The following is a 21,166-nucleotide window of genomic DNA, read 5'->3' as shown; positions in this document are numbered from 1 at the left end:
CAATTTAATTTGGGGTTGTGAGGCTGAGGTAGCATTGGGTGTAAGAGAAGCCAGATTAAATTCTGAAGGTGTTCGGAAACACTGGGCAAAAGCCTATATTTGAGAGAACAGGCACCAAACACTTCCTTCTTTTTGTTTCATTGCTTATTCCAAAAAACAAACAAAACAAAACTATTTGCGTCCTTCAAGGTTGATGTATGTCACACAAATTGACCGAGTAAGGAGTGAGAACTTCAGATTTTCTCAAAAAGGTGTATTTATGATCACGCCATAGGTCATCGTTTCAGCTATCCTGTAGCCTCTCAAAAATTACATGAATACAATCATAATGAAAGACATTTATAGTTATCTTGCCTCATATTGGTAACTCCGCTCTCACTCCAGTGCACCCAAACACGTGATCGTACCAGTGAGAGCAGAGTGACCAATAAGGGGTAAGATAACTGTGTACAAATGTCTTTCATTATGGTTGTATTTATATCAATCGAGATGCTACAGGGTAGCCAAATCGTGGACCAATGGTGTGATAAACACACTTTTTTGAGCAAATCTTTCGTGCCCATTCTTTTCTTAACAGATAGGTTGAACTTGATGGATATGTCTTTTATAAACCTAATTTACTATGTAACTTCATGTATTTATACAAATAGCAGGACTTCCTTGGAGATCTGGTGCACCGGTAGAAGATTCACAAATATAACCCACCTGACTATTTGTAATGTTCAATCCAAGGCATTAAATTGTTCTGACACAAGCCTATCATTCTTATACCTGCTTCCTGCCCTTTCTTCTCTGGCACTTTACTTTGGAGAGGGCCTTTTTTTAGGCCCTAGATCTGCAATGGAGAAAGCAAGGGGAAACCCTTTCCATAAATACATATAATTTGTGTGTGTAGATTTTTGCCATCCTACAATTATCGATGCTGCCATGCTTTGTTGTCGTCAACCTACACCTAGTGTTCCCTAACACAAGTTTTTAATCAACATGGATGATGTCTCTCCACCAGAGCCTGTTTGCAGTGTTCCCTTAAGAGTCTGGTAACTCAAGTAATGTTTCAGTGCATTGAAGACTAATATAGCAACTAATTCCATCAATCCCACCTTTCCTAAAAGAATTGGGGATGCTGGAGATCTGAAATAAGAAGTCTCCCTGTAGGACAGTGGCATTCCTTCATCAGGACTTACCCCCACTTCGAGATAAATGCTATTTTCCTAAAAGGCAGGGGGGAAGCACATTAGGGCATTTTGAGGGGCATTCTTGTGACACTAAGGGTCATAACGCCTAGCTGGGGAAGAAGATGACTGCTTCAAAATAATGGAAGCAAACAGGGCAAATCAAAATAGGACAGCACTAGTCTGCAAAACGAGCGAATTTTCGACTTTAGTTGCTCACAGAAATGTTGAAGTCATCAATATACGCCACGTTTTAGCAACCAAATGTGCCCTGTCTGGTGAGAAGTGCTGCCTTCAGCACATTTCTTGAAATGTGTTACTGCATATACCATAAAAAGATCAGACTTATAGAAATACACCATTAGCTTAATCGAGTTAGAGTTGGTAGCGGCTAGTAGTAGTGTGTTATAGATGGACAGTGGTGTCTACTGGGCTGCCCAAGGAAACATTTTTGCATGGAGCTACTGCTTGCAATTACCATTCCTGCTTGGCAGCTGGCCATCAGTTATTCACAATGTGACCGTCTAATCATAACATCAAGATAAAGGGCAAGGAAGTGCATTGCATGGACAAAAAGTGATTATGACTACAGTTCCCACCTCAGCAATCAGCATGGGGCTGTTGATGATTAGTGACGAGGAAGATCCTGATGAACAACATGCCTCAGGTCAGCTGAGTGGGCACAGGCACCTGCCACCAGTCAAGCCCTGTGGAGCCCTTGGCTACTTTTACCCAATAAATAATTTCCCTCCACTATACAGTGTATACAGTATATACGCAACTTTCAGAACAGAGGAGAATCCTGTACTACAGGCCTTCAACTCTTCTGTATGCAAGGCTCCAGAGGCCCAGAACTACCTGTTCTGTGCCTTTGAGAAAACCTTCCGATTCCTCCAGCACGGCATACAGGAATCGAACTGGCTCTAGAAGCGTGTGTGTGTTTCTTTGCTTTCCACCTTTGCAATATCGGAGCACAAGGCAAGAACGTGGGTGAGAACATAATAATTTACAACCCTCATACATTTTTTATATCAGACCTTTTTATCCAGAAATACTACATTATATGTCTCCTTGTTTTAGCTCTCCCACTCTCTTGTTTCTCTCATCGTAACTCTATGTAACTGTTCATATAAGATACTGTATGCACCCTGGTCCCTTGAGTTGCTGATAGATGTGCATTTAAAATAATTGTGAGGTGTTCACCCTAAGGAACCCTCTCATTGAATTCAGAAGGTACAAACCAGTGATATTACTACTCTCAAAAAATGCTTTAATATCCTCCCCATGTGAATTGATTTGTCACTTTATGCATGGATAACTATTTCAATAAAACTCCTATTAAATCCAAAATGAGAGTTCTGTTGATGAACAAAAGGAATGCTAATGAAAGACAAAGCTTGAAGAGAACAGCCAATCCAAACACATTTCCCATTAAACAACATAGCTGTAGTCTTGGCTTTTCGCAGATTTTTACGTTTGGTTTAAGTTGCATAATAAAAGATGTCCGAACTACAAATAGAGAACAATGATCCCATCTACTTGTCTCTAATGTCTTCACAAATGGAAAATGTTCATATTACATTAGAACCAGGTTACAAACCAAAAGCTAATGAGAAACATTTTAGGTTGTGTAATGCTCTGCACACTGCATCTATATGAGGCCATTTTTTTCTATGAAATGCGAGTTGCATCGTGTATTTTCAGCACTGCATATGCTTTTTTTTTAAAGTAATAAACAAAACGTTACTTTGCTTAAGAACACAAAACCATAGTGGGAAATTTATTCTATCATAAAAAGATACAATATGTTTTTTTTTTCTTAAAAAATACAGCCAAAATAGAATTTACAATTTTCATTAGGTTTCAAGACATTTACAATAGCTTTTATACAATTTAAGATAAAGCAACGACGCATATAAACAAGGAGCTACTACTGGCTGTAAGTGGAATGGATGATTGCTAGTCTAACAGGGTACTTTTTAGCCTTGGCACAATGCAGATGTTAGGGTGGTATAAAATAATGTCAATGTCTCTCATGGCCTTAAATACAGACATTTTTGAGAGTCTCGGTGGGATATGTATTGCCATGCATCAGGTGGCACTGCCCGTTATTTATCTTCCATCAGATTTACAAGGTTATTCGTATTGCTACTTTAATTTACTTTGCACATTCCACTGCTGATTATCTTTTACTCTAAGGCTGCACTTATAGTGATGGCGACGCGACGTCGCGGCAAAACAAATGTATTGCCGCCGTTGCGGGCTCTTATAGTAAGCGCGACGGGAGCGACACGAATTTCTGAAGCCGGTCAAATTTGATTTTTCAGAGGCTGTCGCCACGTGACAGCCTCTGAACAAATCAAAGGCCTGGTCGCCCGCGACATCGCCGGAAAGCGAATTACAACTTTCGCTGACGTCATCCGTCGTGCGCACTATAAGTGCGGCCTAAGTTGTTACTTTAATTAAATTCCTTAAGTTCCCTTAATATAGAGATTTGTGTAACCCTAGAGCCTTAAAAGGATGGTTCACACCACATCCACCTCTTTCACTGCCTTATTACTTACAAAGGCCATAGTATGATAAAACATGCAGCAGGAATAATGTCATCTTGGCAAGGAGAAGGTTAAGGTTGGTGGCTGGGATGGCCAAGTATACTAATGTAGTTAATTCAGTATGGTGTTTCAAACAACTCAAAGAAGAACCAAGTGCAAGGAGTGGTTTAGGCAACATCTTCAAAACAATTCACCTATAAGATTTTTATAGTGTGGTATTATTTTTAATGAAATGGAGTATCTTCTGTCGTTGATTAAAATGGTTTGACCATGTTAGCAAGTGATTGTTCTCATCAAATATTTTACACATTTATTTAAGCCTTCTTACCCTTTAATGCACTCAAATGAATGTCACAAAATGAACTAAAACTATTTTTTTACTGTATCAAGGAATAAGAGTGAGGAAACAAGCCTTTGAAATCAGTGTCTTCTTTTTTTAAGCCTCTACTGTGATTCTTATGTAAAGTTTCCAATATTTCCACAAATTAAGTCTCGTCCAATTCCTCAGAACGTATAAAATACGTTTTTGTTTTTTCTCTGTTGTGAAATTCTTAAGTAAACTTGTTCTGGTTTGGGAGGAACTAAGGTTAAACATGCGACACTTGACTTCTCAATTAAAAACTTGATACTTAATCTAGACAAATTGCACAGTATCATGAAGTAATACTCCACCAAAGTGGGTATAAAAGCACTGCTTCCAGCATCCCTGAAAGACCAAGCCAATGCAGAGTTGCTGGTCGTCATTGACGACAATATAGAAACATCTCTCTATATGGATATATACACCATGCCAAAAGGCACTATCTTCCACCAAACCAGCTGATGTCAAAACATGGAAGGCATTCTTCGAAGCGGAGAAGTGAATTTTAAAGAGGCCTATGTTCGTCCACAGGGCCCTCGAGTTTTCTAGGAAGTTAAACTTCTTCTGCGTTTTCTATTTTCCGATTTTGCTTAAACTGAGCCACTCCATATCCTTCGGGACTCAGCATCTCTCAAGCATACTATGCAGTAGGACCAATAATTTGAGAATTGTAGTCCGCTGTTTCCATGCGCAGAATGTAGGGGATGATGCTATCAATTTGTACATTTCCAATCAGACCTGCAAAGAACAGCTCCTCGGTGATAGCGGCACTCATCAGTCTCAGAGCGGGCAACCTAAGCAGCAGTCGTGATAGCCTAGGAGTATAACATATTGAAATGAGTACTTGTTGCGTAGGAGATATAAATGTACTTTTCCATTTCGGAAAGAAAACGTTAATGATTGATTCCTTTGGAGAAGCTGGTACTAAGACTATATGGGGGCTCATTCTATATCAGCCAAAGCGACTGATCATGCCATTTTCAGACAAATTTCCCATTGAAGTCAATGATCGGCCGCTTCAGCTGGTATAGAATGTATTTAGGTCATAAAAAAAAGCCACGTATCCATAAAAAAACAGATTTGCTACTAGAGAGTTCAGCTCTCTAACTGAAAGGAATGTTTCATTTACGAAAGTGTCTTTCCTCAGAAATGTATCTAAATTATACTAAGCTCTGTTCTATCCAATTGATCTATTGATACACACTATCATAGATGATGTTCGTTTAATCAGTAGAGGAACCAAGTATTTTTAATTGTTCATTGTGTTTGCCTGTTCATAGAGCATCAAATGGTAAAGTACTTAAAGTGATGGAGAGGACACGGTTTAGTAAATTTCGTATAAACAAAGGACAGGCTATAGAGTATAGAACATATTAGGAATATTGGATTTATAATAGCATAAACGTGTCAATGGACACAGGAAATTGTATGACACAGTAGTTAATTCTTTCCACATACAGTACACATGCATGTCAGCAGATGAGAAGTGCACATAGTACTCACCTGTATGTATCATCTGGATATGTTTTAGTTACATAGTCCTGAAATTCCATGTAAGCTTTTTCTTGAAGTTTTTCAATGTGAGACACATTTTCCAATCCAGGGTGATCTGAAACAACATTTCCTAATTGATCTCTTATGTGACAGTAGTTGCTTAATACTTCACTTAACATGACATTTACTTTGGAGAACTTATAATTTTATAAAGGGCAAAGAACAATGACAACATATACAGTAGGTTAACAATCATGTACACATGCTTCCCCCCCCCCTTTCCCATAGGAGAGGGATTGTGGGCATTCCTTTTCACAATAAGTGTAGTAACTTATTTCAGAATTTGGAAGAAATACACTTGAGTTCTGAAGATACAAATAGAAGTGTGAGAAAGAAGAGTGTTTACTTATTTATCTCATTATGTGTACCTACAGTTCCTTTGCCCAAAACATCAGTTCTTTTTTTACACTACAACTTTTTCTAATATTTGGGGACAATGTTCATATTGAAGCATACTCTGGATACAAATAAAAATGCTTTACATAAAGTGTGTGCATATATATATATAAAGCCACTGTAAATATTACTGTATGTTCATTTGCATGTCTTAGACAGGTCTGCAACCCTGTCTTTCCCCATTGTCACCCAGCATACAGCGCTTCCACTGCAGCAAGGGATTCTGGGAAATGACATGCAAATGAGCACTCAGTGCCACCTTTTGTCTCAAGCTCGTATTACACAAGCCAATCCTCAAGCCAATGCATGCTGTTTTAAACACAGCTTTTAAACAGAGGCTGGGATGAGATGCAAAACCATTAGACCTACTCACATACATGTTTCAACCTTGATGGGTATCATCAGTGTGAGGCTGGTCTTAATGGCAAGCAGGTTTGAGACTAGACTAGGTAATCACCACTGTCATTAAGGTTATGGTGGGTAAAAAAAGTGACAAAAACCCTCCACAGTAAAGCATAAAGCCACTGTAAATATTACTGTATGTTCATTTGCATGTCTTAGACAGGTCTGCAACCCTGTCTTTCCCCATTGTCACATATATATATATATATATATATATATATATATATATATATATATATATATATATATATATATACACACACACACACACACACACACACACACACACACACACACACACACACACACACACGTTTATATGTATATATCATTTCTTCTCTGAATCCTGACGAAGGACCCCCCCCCCCCAAAAAACGTTGTGCGAGCTTTTCACTGTCTGCTGGATTAAATTATCAATTCTTAAATTGATTCCTGATTAACAAGTCTGTGTGCGGAGGAGAAATCTTATATATTGCGACAGCGTTCTCAGCAAGGAAGGGGTCCCTGCCATGTCTCCATACCGGCAACAGCAACAAAGTAGAAGAAGAATCAAATTGGTTAGTGATAGATATATATATATATATATATATATATATATATATATATATATATATATATGTGTGTGTGAAAGGCGGGGTTGCAGACCTGTCTAAGACATGCAGATGAGCATACAGTTGTATTTACATTTGCTTTGCTGTGGAGGGTTTTTGTCACTTTTTTTACTCACCATAACTTAACTCAGTTTGGTAAGCCCCATCCTTTAGCTTCTTTGCATAGCCAGTTAATCAACCCCACACTGATGAGACCCATTAAGGTCGAAACAGCTGTCTGTGGGTGGGTTTTCTGGCTATGCACCTTAACCTTGGCTGTGCTCAAAGCTGTGTCCATGCAGCAAGCTTAAGCCTATAGGGAACCATGTTAAAAATGGTTTTTGAAGCAAAAAGTGGCACTGTGTGCTCATTTGCATGTCATTTCCCAGAATCCCTTGCTGCAGTGGAAGTGCTGTGTGCTGGGTGATAGTGGTGAAAGGCGGAGTTGCAGACCTGCCTAAGACATACAGATGAGCATACAGTTGTATTTACATTTGTATATATATATATATCGCACACACAATTTCATAGTAGTTGCAAAGATAGCTAAACATAAATAATAATGTAAGTATTTTCAATGTATCTAAACAAAGTCACATTCCCATAAGCTTGTGGCCCTTCTACTCCTAAATGTTTCCTGATCTGGCCTTTTTGGAGAACTAGATGAAGAGCCCTGCCACACATTGATGTGATATGTGCAAACCCATTAAAAAAAAACTAAAAAAAAGAGCTGCTTTGCATACCACAAGTAGTAAGGCAAACTATTTGGGGTTGTGTGTTATTCTGTAACATCAGGCAGAACAGAATGACCCAACCAAATGGTTCATGGCACTGAAGAGAAGAGGTAACCGTGCACATACCCTTCAGTGTCGTGTATGCTTTTCAATAGCCATCTAAAGTAGGGGTGTTGCGACCCGTGGGGGGGATCGGGCGGAGGAAAGAGATACATGGTGGGTGGAGAGGGGGGAGTAGAGGAATGCTGGGAGAAGAACTAGAGAGGGAGGAATTGAGTGAGAAGGGGGAGTGATTGAGCAAAGGGGACAAATTATAGAGGGAGAGGGGTGGTAGAGAGGGGGGTGATCGAGAGAGGGGAGGAGTTAGGGGGACAGTGAGTGGGAGAAATAAATGGGGGGGGGAAAGGGAGGGGATTGTGAAAAGGAGAAAAGAGGAGGAGTGAGAGAGAGAAGGTGTGTGTGTGTGTAAGAGAAAGAGATAGTGGGAAGGGCTCACAGAGCAAAGCTGTCAAGGCCCCATCCACACAGGCTGCCGCTGGCAGTGGCAGGGAGGACAGTGGCCAGACAACATTTGTGCCCATTTATTGGCCTGAAAAAAGCTGTAGAATATATTGTAACATTTCCCACTGCATGTGGCCGTTTATCTTCTGTATTACTGTTGGTGCCACACCAATAATATGATGGAAAATTAACAACTTCTTCATGATTTATGATACCCACCATAGGTTTCCAGGAGCTTAGTATTATGTTACAATATAAATAACACAGATTTAGATTAGGAAATAGGCCAATAAAGGGCATGTCCTGGACTTTGTGAATATCAGATATTAAAGCTGCAGTTCAAGCTGCCGTTTTGTTTCTTTGTCATTCAATATGTGCATCAATACCATCTACACACTGACAAGTGATTAGCTAAGCTGCAGATCGATCCGTTCTCCTGTAATAGATCGATTTGCTCAGTGTTATTTAATTCAGTACTTGCACAGCATTGTGGGCAATGTAGTCCAGCAATATTATGCGACTGGGCAGTTACTAGATACAATTTGTTCACTGCTAGAGAGAGGGCGGGGCTCGGGCTCAAGAGCCAGAGCCTATCAGAAGGGGAAGGGGCTGTGACTTTAGAAGTGGTTTCTATAGAAACAAAAATGCTTCCTACATTAGAAACATTAAAAATTTCTTAATTTTTATTAAATGCTATTCTCTCATAGTACAGAACTGATTTAGAAAAAAAACAAAACCATGTAGGATATTGCTTGAACTGCAGCTTTAACCAAACTCCTTTTATTAAGATATCTATCGACAAAAAAGTTTAAATTGCTATGTGTGCATGATACAAATAAAGCAATTGTTCTGTTTTTTCCAATGCGCACTTACCCCTGTGCTATTTCAGCCATTTTCCTTAATTAGAGGTTAAAACAGCAATACCCCTCCTCTTCTTTTTTTTAAACACAATGGGGACCAAGTGATCTCCTGAAGCTGGACCACACTAATTACAGCTTCCTAGACCACCTGGTTCCGGGGATAATTACTACTCTTTGATAAAGCGCTACCCAGCGCGAAACGCGTTAGAGACCCAATGGTCCTCCACTTTTTATCTATGTGCTAAAAAAGTTCCTTTTTTTTCTATGTTCTGTTCTCCAGCCCCATTATTGTGTTTTTATAGCTGTGCTCCGGGGTTCCTGGGTTTTTTGCTCCTAATTACCAGTGAAGTTACCAGGTTTAACCCTTTGAGTGCCACATGATGTAGCCACTATGTCCTGGGGTCTGGCCCCCCCAGGGGGCCCATTATGTAGCCAGGTCATGGGCTTTCGGCTTGTTGCTTCTGCAGTCCTGTGGAGCGCTGAACAAAACTCACATGGCAGAGGAACAGAAGAGAACTCCTCTTCCGTTCCCGATGTCAGTGACGCAGCGGGCGCTCAGAGGAGCGGTCACGTGATCACGATGTGCCGGAGAACTGTGGAACTCTGGTGTCACTGGCCCATCAGTATTAAAAGGGTTAAATCTCCCTCCAGGAGATTGGTTGCAGCTTCTTATTGCACAGCCTTTTAAATCCCCTTGCAATATCAGTATGTAATACCAGTAACCTCACTGGTGGGCATCTTGGGAACGGGGGTCCCCGGAGCGGAAAGTAACTTTGTTCAGCTCTGGAGGATCTCCCAGTACCAATCCGGTGAAAAAAAGGTGTGCTACTTAGAAGGGAATGCTGATTTAAGTGCATGATTTATTCATGGCTGATTAGAGTACAAAACATAGTGAAACAATGAATCACTGTTTGCTATTTTTGGGTGTGCACAGCTACATTTGCTTTTTGACTTACTGCAGTAACACATAGTGGAGTGTAATATTCACTACTATTTGAATTTTATTTTGCGGTCAGTTTCACTGGAGAAGCTCAAGAAAAACAAAAACCCCTTTGTTTATTTCTGACCATCTCACTATAAATAATTACACAGTATTTGAATGCTAGTTGGGCCAAATACTAGAATGGCTATAGAGATGTTAGTACTATAGTGTAGGTACAATTACAGCTCTGGAGATGGGGGTGTAGTATATACTGTAGCTTTCCTGGATAATTAAAGCTCTCTAGTGCTGCCGCTATTAGCAGTGAAAATGTAAAGCTCCTGTTGTCGCCTTGTGCAGCAGGTTCACGTACCAGAACTAAAGAGGACGATTGCTTTCAGGTAGGCATATTCATATCCATCAAGGCAAAGCTTGACCATGCTGTTGCAGAACTCCTGTAGTTTGAAGATGTGGTCCATCACCAGCTTTAACTTGTCTGTAGACAACTTATCTGCCAGACACAACACATCAATGTTACTATAACCCTTACATTCACACATAAGCAGCTAGGTGTGCTTTTGTTCTTAAAGATAATCAAATAATTACAACGCATTCTCCAAACAACTTCACTTTAGCTTCCTAGTTGTTACTTAAAACCTCAAGTCCCAATTGTTTTTCCTACTTTGTGCCTTTGCATTTCTTCCTTCAGAAGTTTTTATTTTGGAGAAATATATATTTAAGCAGTTGATTTAAGTCAATTTGCAGTAGAATTTTTAGTACCCCCTGCATGTTGCTTCCTGTCCTTATTCGAGAGCTGATAAAGATAAAGGAAGTGAAGAAGGGGAGTGGGGAGGGGAAGTGAAGGAGGGGGAGTGAGTGGAAGTGAAGGACGGTGAGGAGGGAGTGGAAGGGGGAGGGGAAGGAGGGGATGGGGGATGGGAAGGAGGGGAGGGGGGAGGGGCAGGAGGGAGTGGAAGTGAAGGAGGGAGTGGAAGTGAAGGAGGGGGAGGAGGGAGTGGAGGTGAAGGGACGGGGGGAGTGGAAGTGAAGGGACGGGGGGAGTGGAAATAAAGGGACGGGGGGAGTGGAAGTGAAGGGACGGGGGGAGTGGAAGTGAAGGGACGGGGGGAGTGGAAGTGAAGGGACGGGGGGAGTGGAAGTGAAGGGACGGGGGGAGTGGAAGTGAAGGAGGGGGAGGAGGGAGTGCAAGTGAAGGAGGGGGAGGAGGGAGTGGAAGTGAAGGGACGGAGGGAGTGGAAGTGAAGGGACGGGGGGAGTGGAAGTGAAGGGACGGGGGGAGTGGAAGTGAAGGGACGGGGGGAGTGGAAGTGAAGGGATGGGGGGAGTGGAAGTGAAGGGATGGGGGGAGTGGAAGTGAAGGAGGGGGAGGAGGGAGTGCAAGTGAAGGAGGGAGTAGAAGTGAAGGAGGGGGAGGAGGGAGCGGAAGTGAAGGAGGCGGGAGGAGGGAGTAGAAGTGAAGGAGGGGGAGGAGGGAGTGGAAGTGAAGGGACGGGGGAGTGGAAGTGAAGGGACGGGGGGAGTGGAAGTGAAGGGACGGGGGGAGTGGAAGTGAAGGGGGGAGTGGAAGTGAAGGAGGGGGAGGAGGGAGTGCAAGTGAAGGAGGGGGAGGAGGGAGTGGAAGTGAAGGAGGGAGTAGAAGTGAAGGAGGGGGAGGAGGGAGTGGAGGTGAAGGGACGGGGGGAATGGAAGTGAAGGGACGGGGGGAGTGGAAGTGAAGGAGAAAGTGGAAGTGAAGGAGGGGGAGGAGGGAGTAGAAGTCAAGGAGGGCGAGGAGGGAGTAGAATTGAAGGAGGGGGAGGAGGGAGTGGAGGTGAAGGGACGGGGGGAGTGGAGGTGAAGGGACGGGGGGAGTGGAGGTGAAGGGACGGGGGGAGTGGAGGTGAAGGGACGGGGGGAGTGGAGGTGAAGGGACGGGGGGAGTGGAGGTGAAGGGACGGGGGAGTGGAGGTGAAGGGACGGGGGGAGTGGAGGTGAAGGGACGGGGGGAGTGGAGGTGAAGGGACGGGGGAGTGGAGGTGAAGGGACAGGGGAGTGGAGGTGAAGGGACGGGGGGAGTGGAGGTGAAGGGACGGGGGAGTGGAGGTAAAGGGACGGGGGGAGTGGAGGTGAAGGGACGGGGGGAGTGGAGGTGAATGGACGGGGGAGTGGAAGTGAAGGGACGGGGGAGTGGAAGTGAAGGAGGGGCAGGAGGGAGTGGAAGTGAAGGAGGGGGAGGAGGGAGTAGAAGTGAAGGAGGGGGGGAGGGAGTAGAAGTGAAGGAGGTGTTTCCCGTGCAAGCTCTCCTTGAACACCAAAGGAAGGTACCCGGAGGAACATCAAATTCCATAGAGTAACATCCAACCCTTTAAGTCTCAGCTGCTCACCATGTTTACAAAATAAATTAATGGCATTGGCACTGAATGGCATTCACTTACTGTATGCCTGCAAAGAAAATTGTGCATACAGTTCTAAAAATCAGGTTATTTAAATTTGTGACACTGTCCCCTATTTTAACCACAAAGGAATTTAAAGGTACCCAAGCAATGGAAGGGCGCGCAGACATAAATTTTGCAGTGGCAGTTATCTTTATTATAGGGACAGATGTAGGGAATCTTACCGTTCTGCATGCTGTTGTGGAGATGATTAACAAATGCAGTTAGTATAGTTGTCACATTCATCACTTGGGAGCACTGAGCAAGACCAAGTGAAAACAGTTCATTCCAGCAAGCTTTCACTAGAGAGATGCTGTTCTCTTGCCTGATGAGAGATAGAAACATTACATGAATATTAATAGTGCAGAGCTTACATTTGCTTGAAAATAAGTAAGGTATGTATGAGACCAGACTAAAAATTGTGAATTGATGACGTAGTCATGTGTAAAGACCTTTAGTGGTTTTATATAAATGGAATTAGTGCTCTGTAAGTCTTACAGTCAATGCAACAGGTATGCCCAAAGAACCAAGCATGCTTCAAATGCATCGTAACCCCGTAGGCTGCGGGAAGGTTTGCTAAACTCTGCAATAGTGGTCTATATTTTTTATAGGAACAATCAAATAGGCAGCGTTTTACAACATTACAATTCATTTACAGTACAGGGAATAGAATAATACAGATGGGATAAGTGAATCATGACAAATGTAACATGGGGAGAAAGGAGACCCAGTGCCATAGAGCTTACAACCGAAAGCAGCAAGTGTTGAGACAGAAACCGTAGGAGTAAATGTGAGTGCATTCATTAGAGTGTATATAAGAGCATATTGTAGTTAACCGAGTAGGACTATTTCAATGCTCTGTGGAACAGAGGAGTTTTAATACTGTATAATGTAAAAGGGGTGAAGAAGAGAGTTTATAGTGCAGGGGTGTTTACTGTGAGATTGTGGCAGGGACAGAAGTAAAATAGAATTATAAAATGGGCACAATTCATTTAAATAGGCAGTCGCCTCCTTGGACCAATGCCAACTAATGTCAGTGGCATGCTTAAGGTAAATATTGGGGCAATTGATGCTTTACCAAATGTAAAACCTAAAAGTATTTTAAAAACACGTTTTTGAGGTGAGTTTGTAAACATGGTGAACAGCGCAGACTTGGGAGGGTCTGGTTTCCTCCAAGTACTCAGTTTTGTGTCCCCAGTGTCCAACAAGAGCTTATAGTTAACGGCTCTCTAATAAGGAAAGGGTTTTTATACGGGTAGAGAAAACACTTTGACAAATACTCCCCCACAGGCCAAGGAGAAAAGGGTTTGTGCTTATTTCCAAAGAAACAATAGCAACCAAATCTATTTTAGTTAGTAACCAGGGATTGCACCTTTAAAGAAGGGATTGCTGACATGACAAAATCTGCTGTGCTTCTATTTTCAGATGAGATGTTAATCTTAAAATAAATTGCCATTTGTTCAGTGAATAGGAAAGATGGACAATAAATATTACCCCTTGAGCTGTGTGGATATATTTGCAGAAAATGGGTCAAGCTATAAAAATCCAAAATAGAGACATATGCTATGGAAGTTTTATCTTCTAGTATGTATGTATGTATGTATGTATGTATGTATATACATATATATATATATATATATATATATATATACACACATACACACAAGTTATATATGTATGTGTGTCAATTCTCACATCCTACCAATATCCACCCTATCATAATATATCTCACTTGCACTCTATATCCATTGTAACTATATACCATTACTCTAAAATAGTGTATCTTCTGTTTTTGTATTTATGCCACACCTAGTGAATAACCCGGAGAGGTTCAAAAGCTTGTGACTTATCAACTATGTGAAAGCTGAACTTATGAATTATTGAACAGAAAGTGATTTAAAGCTTCAGTCATAGCAATATCCTATTTGTGTTTTTTTTTTCATAAATCAGTTCATTACTATGAGAAAATTCTTGTAGCATTTTTTTTTAAAACAACTTTGAATTACATTTTTAATTTATTATAATGTAACGAGCATTTTTTTGTTTTCTATAGCAACCATTTACAAAGTCAAATCCCTTCCTCTTCTGAAACAGGCTCTGGTATGCCCCTTTTTGAGCATTGCCCTGCCAGTGCACCAATTGAATCTAGTGAGTGCTTGGTCACATGATCTTCCCCACAGAACTTTGCATCTTTGGTCCTCGTCTGCTGCACTGACTGCCATTTAGTAAAGCCCTGAGCCGAATCTTCGCCGATCGATCACAGGAGAGCGGATCGGCAACTTAGCTTATTACTTATCATTGTGTGGATTGTAATGATGCACATATTAAAGGGGGGGAAATGGCAGCTTGGACTGCTGCTTTAAAACAGCAATTTAGCTTATGCAGCTTTAGAAGTGCTTTCCATTGGACAGGCTAAGTAGGAGTGGGGCTACATACTTTTGCTCGTCCAAGAATGCAATTTTAAGTAGTTTTATTAAAAAAAAAAAAAAAAAAAAACCTGTGACCAGTGAAAAGATCAATATATGAGATGCTGAAAGACAGCTCCACAAGCTTATGAACTTGATTGAATACAGCTGGATTAGTGAAGGTTAGTAGTGTGTTACACTATTTATATACACTACCTGCTATAGATTGTGCATATACTCACCCAAGACCTTGGAAGGAAGGAATTGAGCGCGCCCAGTGCATGGATAGGAATAACAACCTTGACGCAGACTCGCATATATAATGGACGTTCAGGTACTCCGGCATTGGGGAAGGCATAGTGAGCTGGAGAGATGTAAAGTATGTGTTACTGAGCTTCCTGGTTACATAGTAGATGTTACATAGTAGATGAGGTTGAAAAAAGACGTACGTCCATCAAGTTCAACCTATTCACAGTTGCATGTCATTTACAGATGTGGTGATCTTCAAATTCAGTTAGATAGTTATAGCACCTCCAACAATTGCATTTCATGCCAAGTAACACAGAGGTCTGCAACATATGGCATTCCATCTAATATTGAAATTGGTAACTAAACTGGCCTAATAAAGGGGTCATCAAGAGACACGTAAGCCCTTCAAAGTTCTGCATAAGTTGAAGCCTTATGAAGAATTTCACATTTCTGTTCATGATGGTCTTATAACCCATCATTTAATACACTGTGTAGACTGCTGAAATCTTTAGAACTAGTAGCTATAAATGGATGGGTACAGATTAATGGTGTTACATAGTTATATAGTTACATAGTAGATGAGGTTGAAAAGACATAAATCCATCAAGTTCAACCTATGCTACATTTAGACGACAGATACTTTATCCTATATCTGTACTTACAGTATATTGATCCAGAGGAAGGCAAACAAAAAACTCCAGTGAAATATCATCTAATGATATCTTATAAGGGAAAAAATAAATGTCTTCCTGACTTCAAGAATTGGTAATCAGATTACTCCCTGAATCAACATCCTTCCCATGTTTATTTATTTGGTATATCCCTGTATACCTTCCCTTTCTAAAAAGATGTCCAACCTTTTTTTTGAACATATTTATTGTATCTGCCATCACAGTCTCCATGGGGAATACATTCCACATTTTAACTGCCCTTACTGTAAATAACCCTTTCCTTTGTTGCTGGTGAAATCTCTTTCCACCAACCATAAGGGATGACACAGAGTCCTTTGTACTGTCCTTGGGATGAATAGTTCTTATGAAAGCGCCTTGTCTTGTATTGTACCCGAATATATTTGTATATAGTTATCATATCCCCTCTTAGACGCCTCTTTTCTAATGTAAACAAATCTAATTTAGCTTGCCTCCACATTAGTCAAATTGTCCACCCCTTTATTTATTTGGTGGCTCCTCTCTGCATTTTCTCTAGTTCCACAATGTATTTTCTAAGGAGTGGTGCCCAAACCTGTACTCCATATTCAAGGTGTGGTCTTACTAATGCTTTATAAAGGGGCATAATAATGTTTACTTACTTTCCATCCATTGCCCGTTTAATGCAAGTGAAGATCTTGTTTGCCTTTGCAGTTACTGCATGACTTTGGACACTATTGCTAAGCCTGCTGTCTACAAGCACTCCTAAATCCTTCTCCATCAAGGATCTCCCTAATTTATCCCCATTTAATTTGTAAGTCGGCTGTTTTGGTCTTGTTTCCCAAATGCATAACCTTATATGTATTTAAAACCAGAGACAGAACATGAAACACAGACAGAGCCCAGTGCATGGATAGGAATAACAACTTACTACTTATATGTATTTGTATTAAACCTCATCTGCCATTTACGTGCCTAAGTTTCCAGTCTGTCCAAGTCTTCTGGAGAGAAATTACATCCCGCTCTGATTCTACTACCTTACACAATTTAGAGTCATCAGCAAAGATGGAGACTTTGCTCTCTATGCCAGTCTCAAGGTCATTAACAAACATGTTAAAAAGCAGGGGTCCCAATACCGATCCTTCAACCAGTTTTCAATCCCCCAAAATATGTTAAAAAATAAATAAAAATAAAATATATATATATATATATATATATATATATATATATATATATATATATATATATATATATGCAAATATAGCTGTATGCTCATCTGCATGTCTTAGGCAGGTCTGCAACCCCGCCTAAGACATGCAGATGAGCATACAGCTATATTTGCATATTTGCTTTCCTGTGGAGGGTTTTTGTCACTTTTTTTACTCACCATAACTTAACTCAGTATATATATATATATATATATATATATACACATATAAAATATACACATATATACATACTGAGTTAAGTTATGGTGAGTAAAAAAAGTGACAAAACCCTCCACAGCAAAGCATATTAAGCCTATAGGGAACCATGTATAAAATGGTTTTTGAAGCAAAAAGTGGCACTGTGTGCTCATTTGCATGTAATTTCCCAGAATCCCTTGCTGCAGTGGAAGTGCTGTGTGCTGGGTGATAATGGTGAAAGGCGGGGTTGCAGACCTGCCTAAGACATGCAAATGAGCATACAGTATATTTACATATATATCACCAGTTATTCATTGCCTATGTCAGAATTACAGTAGAAAAAAGGGTACATTCCTTAATTTAAGGTACTTTTATGTTCCAAAATCTTGAAATGCAATGATGTAACCATGCATAAGCTTTACCCTAAAGGCTATGTGGGCATCACTGAGAAGCGGTCCTCCAATCTCAACAATGTCCAGGTCTTGGAGGAGGTTGGAGTTGGATTCCACACTCTCTGGTGAACTCTGGGCAGAGCTCTCGGCTGGATTTAGTGCTTTTGCCAACGTATCAAATGCCCTACAAAGACAAAAGTAAAGAACCATTTCCAACAATGTTTTAAGAAAAATTAACACCTTTTCTTAGCAATAATTTATTTTTTCTTAGTCCCCCCGCCCGCCCCCCCCATATCCCTGCATGAAACTGATGTCTAAGGCCATTCCCAGCATGAGGTAGGACATAGGCCAGCTAACTTAGAGGGTGTATATACTATTCTTTTTGCACCAAAAAGTGAAAATATTAAAACCCTGTAGTACCTGTATACTCTTGATATAGTCGACTTTCTTGATTGTAGCAAAATAGGACAAAACTAAATTCCTAAATATCTTCCTCTCAACCTCCATGTCACAAGAGATGAGCGTTTCATTTAATTTGCCAGGTGACCCATGCAGTTTAAGCCATTGCTATGCTTGAGTTAAGCAGTGGATTTCTTGGGTCTGGTCACAGATTTCTCACCCAAGGAATCAGTCTTGTTGCCAGAAGGAGAGGGAGTAAATAAGGAACATAGTAGGCATACAACACCATGCATGCCACCCCTCATAAAAAGCATAACTCTGGACACTCGGTGAGGGAACCAAGAAATCCTTCTAAAGGTTAAGTTTCCAGCACGGGAAAACAAAGGGCAAATAGGAAACAGACACATTTTTTTATACCTCTTACCAATCAGCAATTCCAGGACAGATGCAGAGCAAAACGCTTCAGCCATGATGTGATGGGGATTCCTCTGGCTCTTTCGTTCTGAACCAGCATGAAACACTGCACGCGGTACAGTGCGGAACCATCCTTCCCGACACGTCAGACCAACCTCCCGCCTCTCTCCCCTCCATCTGCACCCAAAGTTGTGACCTCACTGCACACGCCATTCCACTCACCAAGGCACAATAAACTCAGTGCAGCATCCCTTCTCGGGGTTATGGTGGTAGAGCCGTGCAGAGTTCCGGGGGCATAACCACCCGGCTCCAACAGAGGAATCCGGGATAAGCTTATTGATATTGTCCCAGAGATGGCATCAAGATTGCTTCTGGGCAATCAGGGAGGCTGAGCAGGATATGGGCTGCACTAAGATGGCCATCGGTTGACACGTGTTACTGAAAGGATGTGTGACTGTCCCTTTAAGAATTAGTACACAAATCTCCTGTTTTGCACCTGCTTTGTTCATTTTTGTATTCTTAGACGTTACTTCCATTTTTGCACCCAGACTTGGCATCAGGTGTTGTTCACAGTATTTTTTTACATTTGACCTTCACTTACCCCCTATCAGACACTAGCATGCATCATAGATGTATTACTTTATCCAATCTAATGTTATCAACTTTTATGCTAAGCCCCCTATGTAAGAGGCAGAATATATCGTTTTGCAATTTCTGTTAAGTGATGTGAGTATACTTCTGGTATAGCTTGCATCTGCTAATTAGTAAACCAGCTGAAGAATTACTCCATTGTTTGTGTTTCAACTTATTCTTTTACATTACGGCGTCTACAGCAGGCGGCATAAAGACAGCCTGACCAGCTAAAACAAAAAACCTATACAAGGAATGTCTTCCTCTCAGCTGGTAGGACACAGTCAACTGAGGCAAGAGGAGAGAGGGGTTTACTAAGAGTCATCAGACTCTGTTCTTCCTAGACGTGGAAGTGGCTTTATCCCTCACTGTTGTGCACCGACATGGTGGGATGTGAAAGAAAATACTAAATGTACCTACCGATATCTTGGTTTCTTAAGAGTCCTCTATGGCTCTAAGGGTTAACATGTGCTTGTTCTTTGTGGAATCGGCAACCCCACCCACTGGAATGTTAATGAGCCACGGGGACACAAAGGAAAGATCTTTTTGTTCACAGATGCATCAGATTCAATCTCAGCCACCCCAGCGTACATCTGCGTAGCCCCAAAGGCGCACAGTCTTTGGTGCAGCCGAAGGGCAGCCAAAGGGTGTGAGTCGTTCGCTGATGTTGGTTGATGTTAAAGCTGCTCTATTTCTATCTGAAACTCATAAGCCCTTTATCACCTGTATCCAATTTTCCTACTCTATCTGTCCATGAAATGTCTGCGAATTCACTGTATAACCCTGTTCTTTTATTGTAACCATGTATTTTTTATAACTGTGCCCAGGACATACTTGAAAACGAGACGTATCTCTCAATGTATAACTTCCTGGTAAAACATTTTTATAAATAAATAAATGGCAGCCAGAAACTGCTAAGATAACTCCTCCTTCCAGGGGGGGTAGGACAAGTCCCTGGTATAAAGGAGGTGAGGCCTGTCCCCATTATCTTTCATCCAAACACTTTAAAATAGGCACAAACTTACTAAATATATCGAGAAAAACAAGGGAGGGAAATATGCTGCCATAGAGGACTCTAAGAAACAAAATATCGGAAGGTACACTTCCTATTTTCTTCGTTTGGAAAAGGAATGGAAAGCGGACCATGTTGCTGCTTTGCATATTTCTTGTGGACATGCTTGGGCTTTCTCTGCCCAGGTTGTTGCTATGGCCCTGGGTGAATGTGTCTTGATATGTTGTGGCAGATCTTTGCCTGCTGAGCTATATGCTTGACATATAGCCATCTTGATCCACCTAGAAATGTAAGCTACAGAGGCTGTCCTGGCATTTCTTATCATCTTCAAAGAGAATAAAACAAACGCAATGAGTTTCTAAAGGTATCTGATCTCTGGACGTAAGGTATTTGGATCCCAACTACTAAATTGTGCTACCTAGTCTCCTTGCTATTGCATGGATGAGGACAAAAAGGAGGCAACGATAATTTCTTGATTTGAGTGAAAATCCTAAACTACTTTTGATCGAAAGTGAGGCACTTTCCTCATACCAATTTTGTCTTGATGTACTTGAAAATATGTATCCCTACACCACAGTGCTTGCAACTCTCCAACTCTTCAAGTGGCAGAAAATATGGAAAATCACACAAATAACCGGCGGAGCTCCGTGGAATAACCCGTCCCCCAGCTGTGGTAGGACACGGATAACTGAGCAGGGAACAGGCCACGCCTCCTTTATCAGTGTCAGAAAATTCTTGTCCTACCCAGCTGAAAGGAGAAGTTATCCCAGCAGTTTCTGACTGCCAAAGAGAATGACGAAGAAAGATATTGTATTAAATAAATGCTCAACATGTGCATATTGGTTAAATTTATTTGAGTTAAATCAACATAGTACAACGAAAAAAGTAAAACATAAATAAGCTTTCTGGATCATTTAAGTACTTTTCTTTCCATGGATGAATTACCAGCTAAAGCTGAATTTCAGTAGTTTAACCCTTTGCGTGCCAGGGGGCCCACGGCGGCAAACTGCCACGGCCCTCCGGCATTTGCTATCACGTGACCCCTAGCGCTCAGTCGGTGATGACAGAAGGGGAGGAGCCATCCCCCTTCCATTCCACATCCATGCAGATTGCAGTCTCCCCTAGCAATACAAGAAGGG

The 21,166-nt window shown here is 41.3% G+C and overlaps 1 protein-coding gene across 3 annotated transcripts in view; it reads right to left on the bottom strand.

The window, feature by feature from the left end:
* Positions 1-2,919: 2,919 nt before the first annotated feature.
* The window catches only part of NR2C1 (nuclear receptor subfamily 2 group C member 1), a 44,041-nt gene continuing 25,794 nt past the window's right edge, over positions 2,920-21,166 (bottom strand). For all 3 annotated transcript variants that reach the window (XM_075600404.1, XM_075600403.1, XM_075600405.1), the window contains exons 10-15: positions 17,603-17,756; positions 15,121-15,242; positions 12,659-12,798; positions 10,415-10,552; positions 5,589-5,694; positions 2,920-4,900 (exon numbers count right to left, since the gene is read on the bottom strand). In XM_075600404.1, coding sequence (XP_075456519.1) covers positions 4,726-4,900; positions 5,589-5,694; positions 10,415-10,552; positions 12,659-12,798; positions 15,121-15,242; positions 17,603-17,756 — 835 coding nt within the window. In that variant the 3' untranslated portion in view covers positions 2,920-4,725. The remainder of the gene's footprint in view (positions 4,901-5,588; positions 5,695-10,414; positions 10,553-12,658; positions 12,799-15,120; positions 15,243-17,602; positions 17,757-21,166) is intronic.

Source organism: Ascaphus truei, chromosome 5 (genome assembly GCF_040206685.1).
Source record: "Ascaphus truei isolate aAscTru1 chromosome 5, aAscTru1.hap1, whole genome shotgun sequence".
Classification (NCBI taxonomy): domain Eukaryota; kingdom Metazoa; phylum Chordata; class Amphibia; order Anura; family Ascaphidae; genus Ascaphus; species Ascaphus truei.
This window is presented reverse-complemented; position numbering and strand designations above follow the sequence as displayed.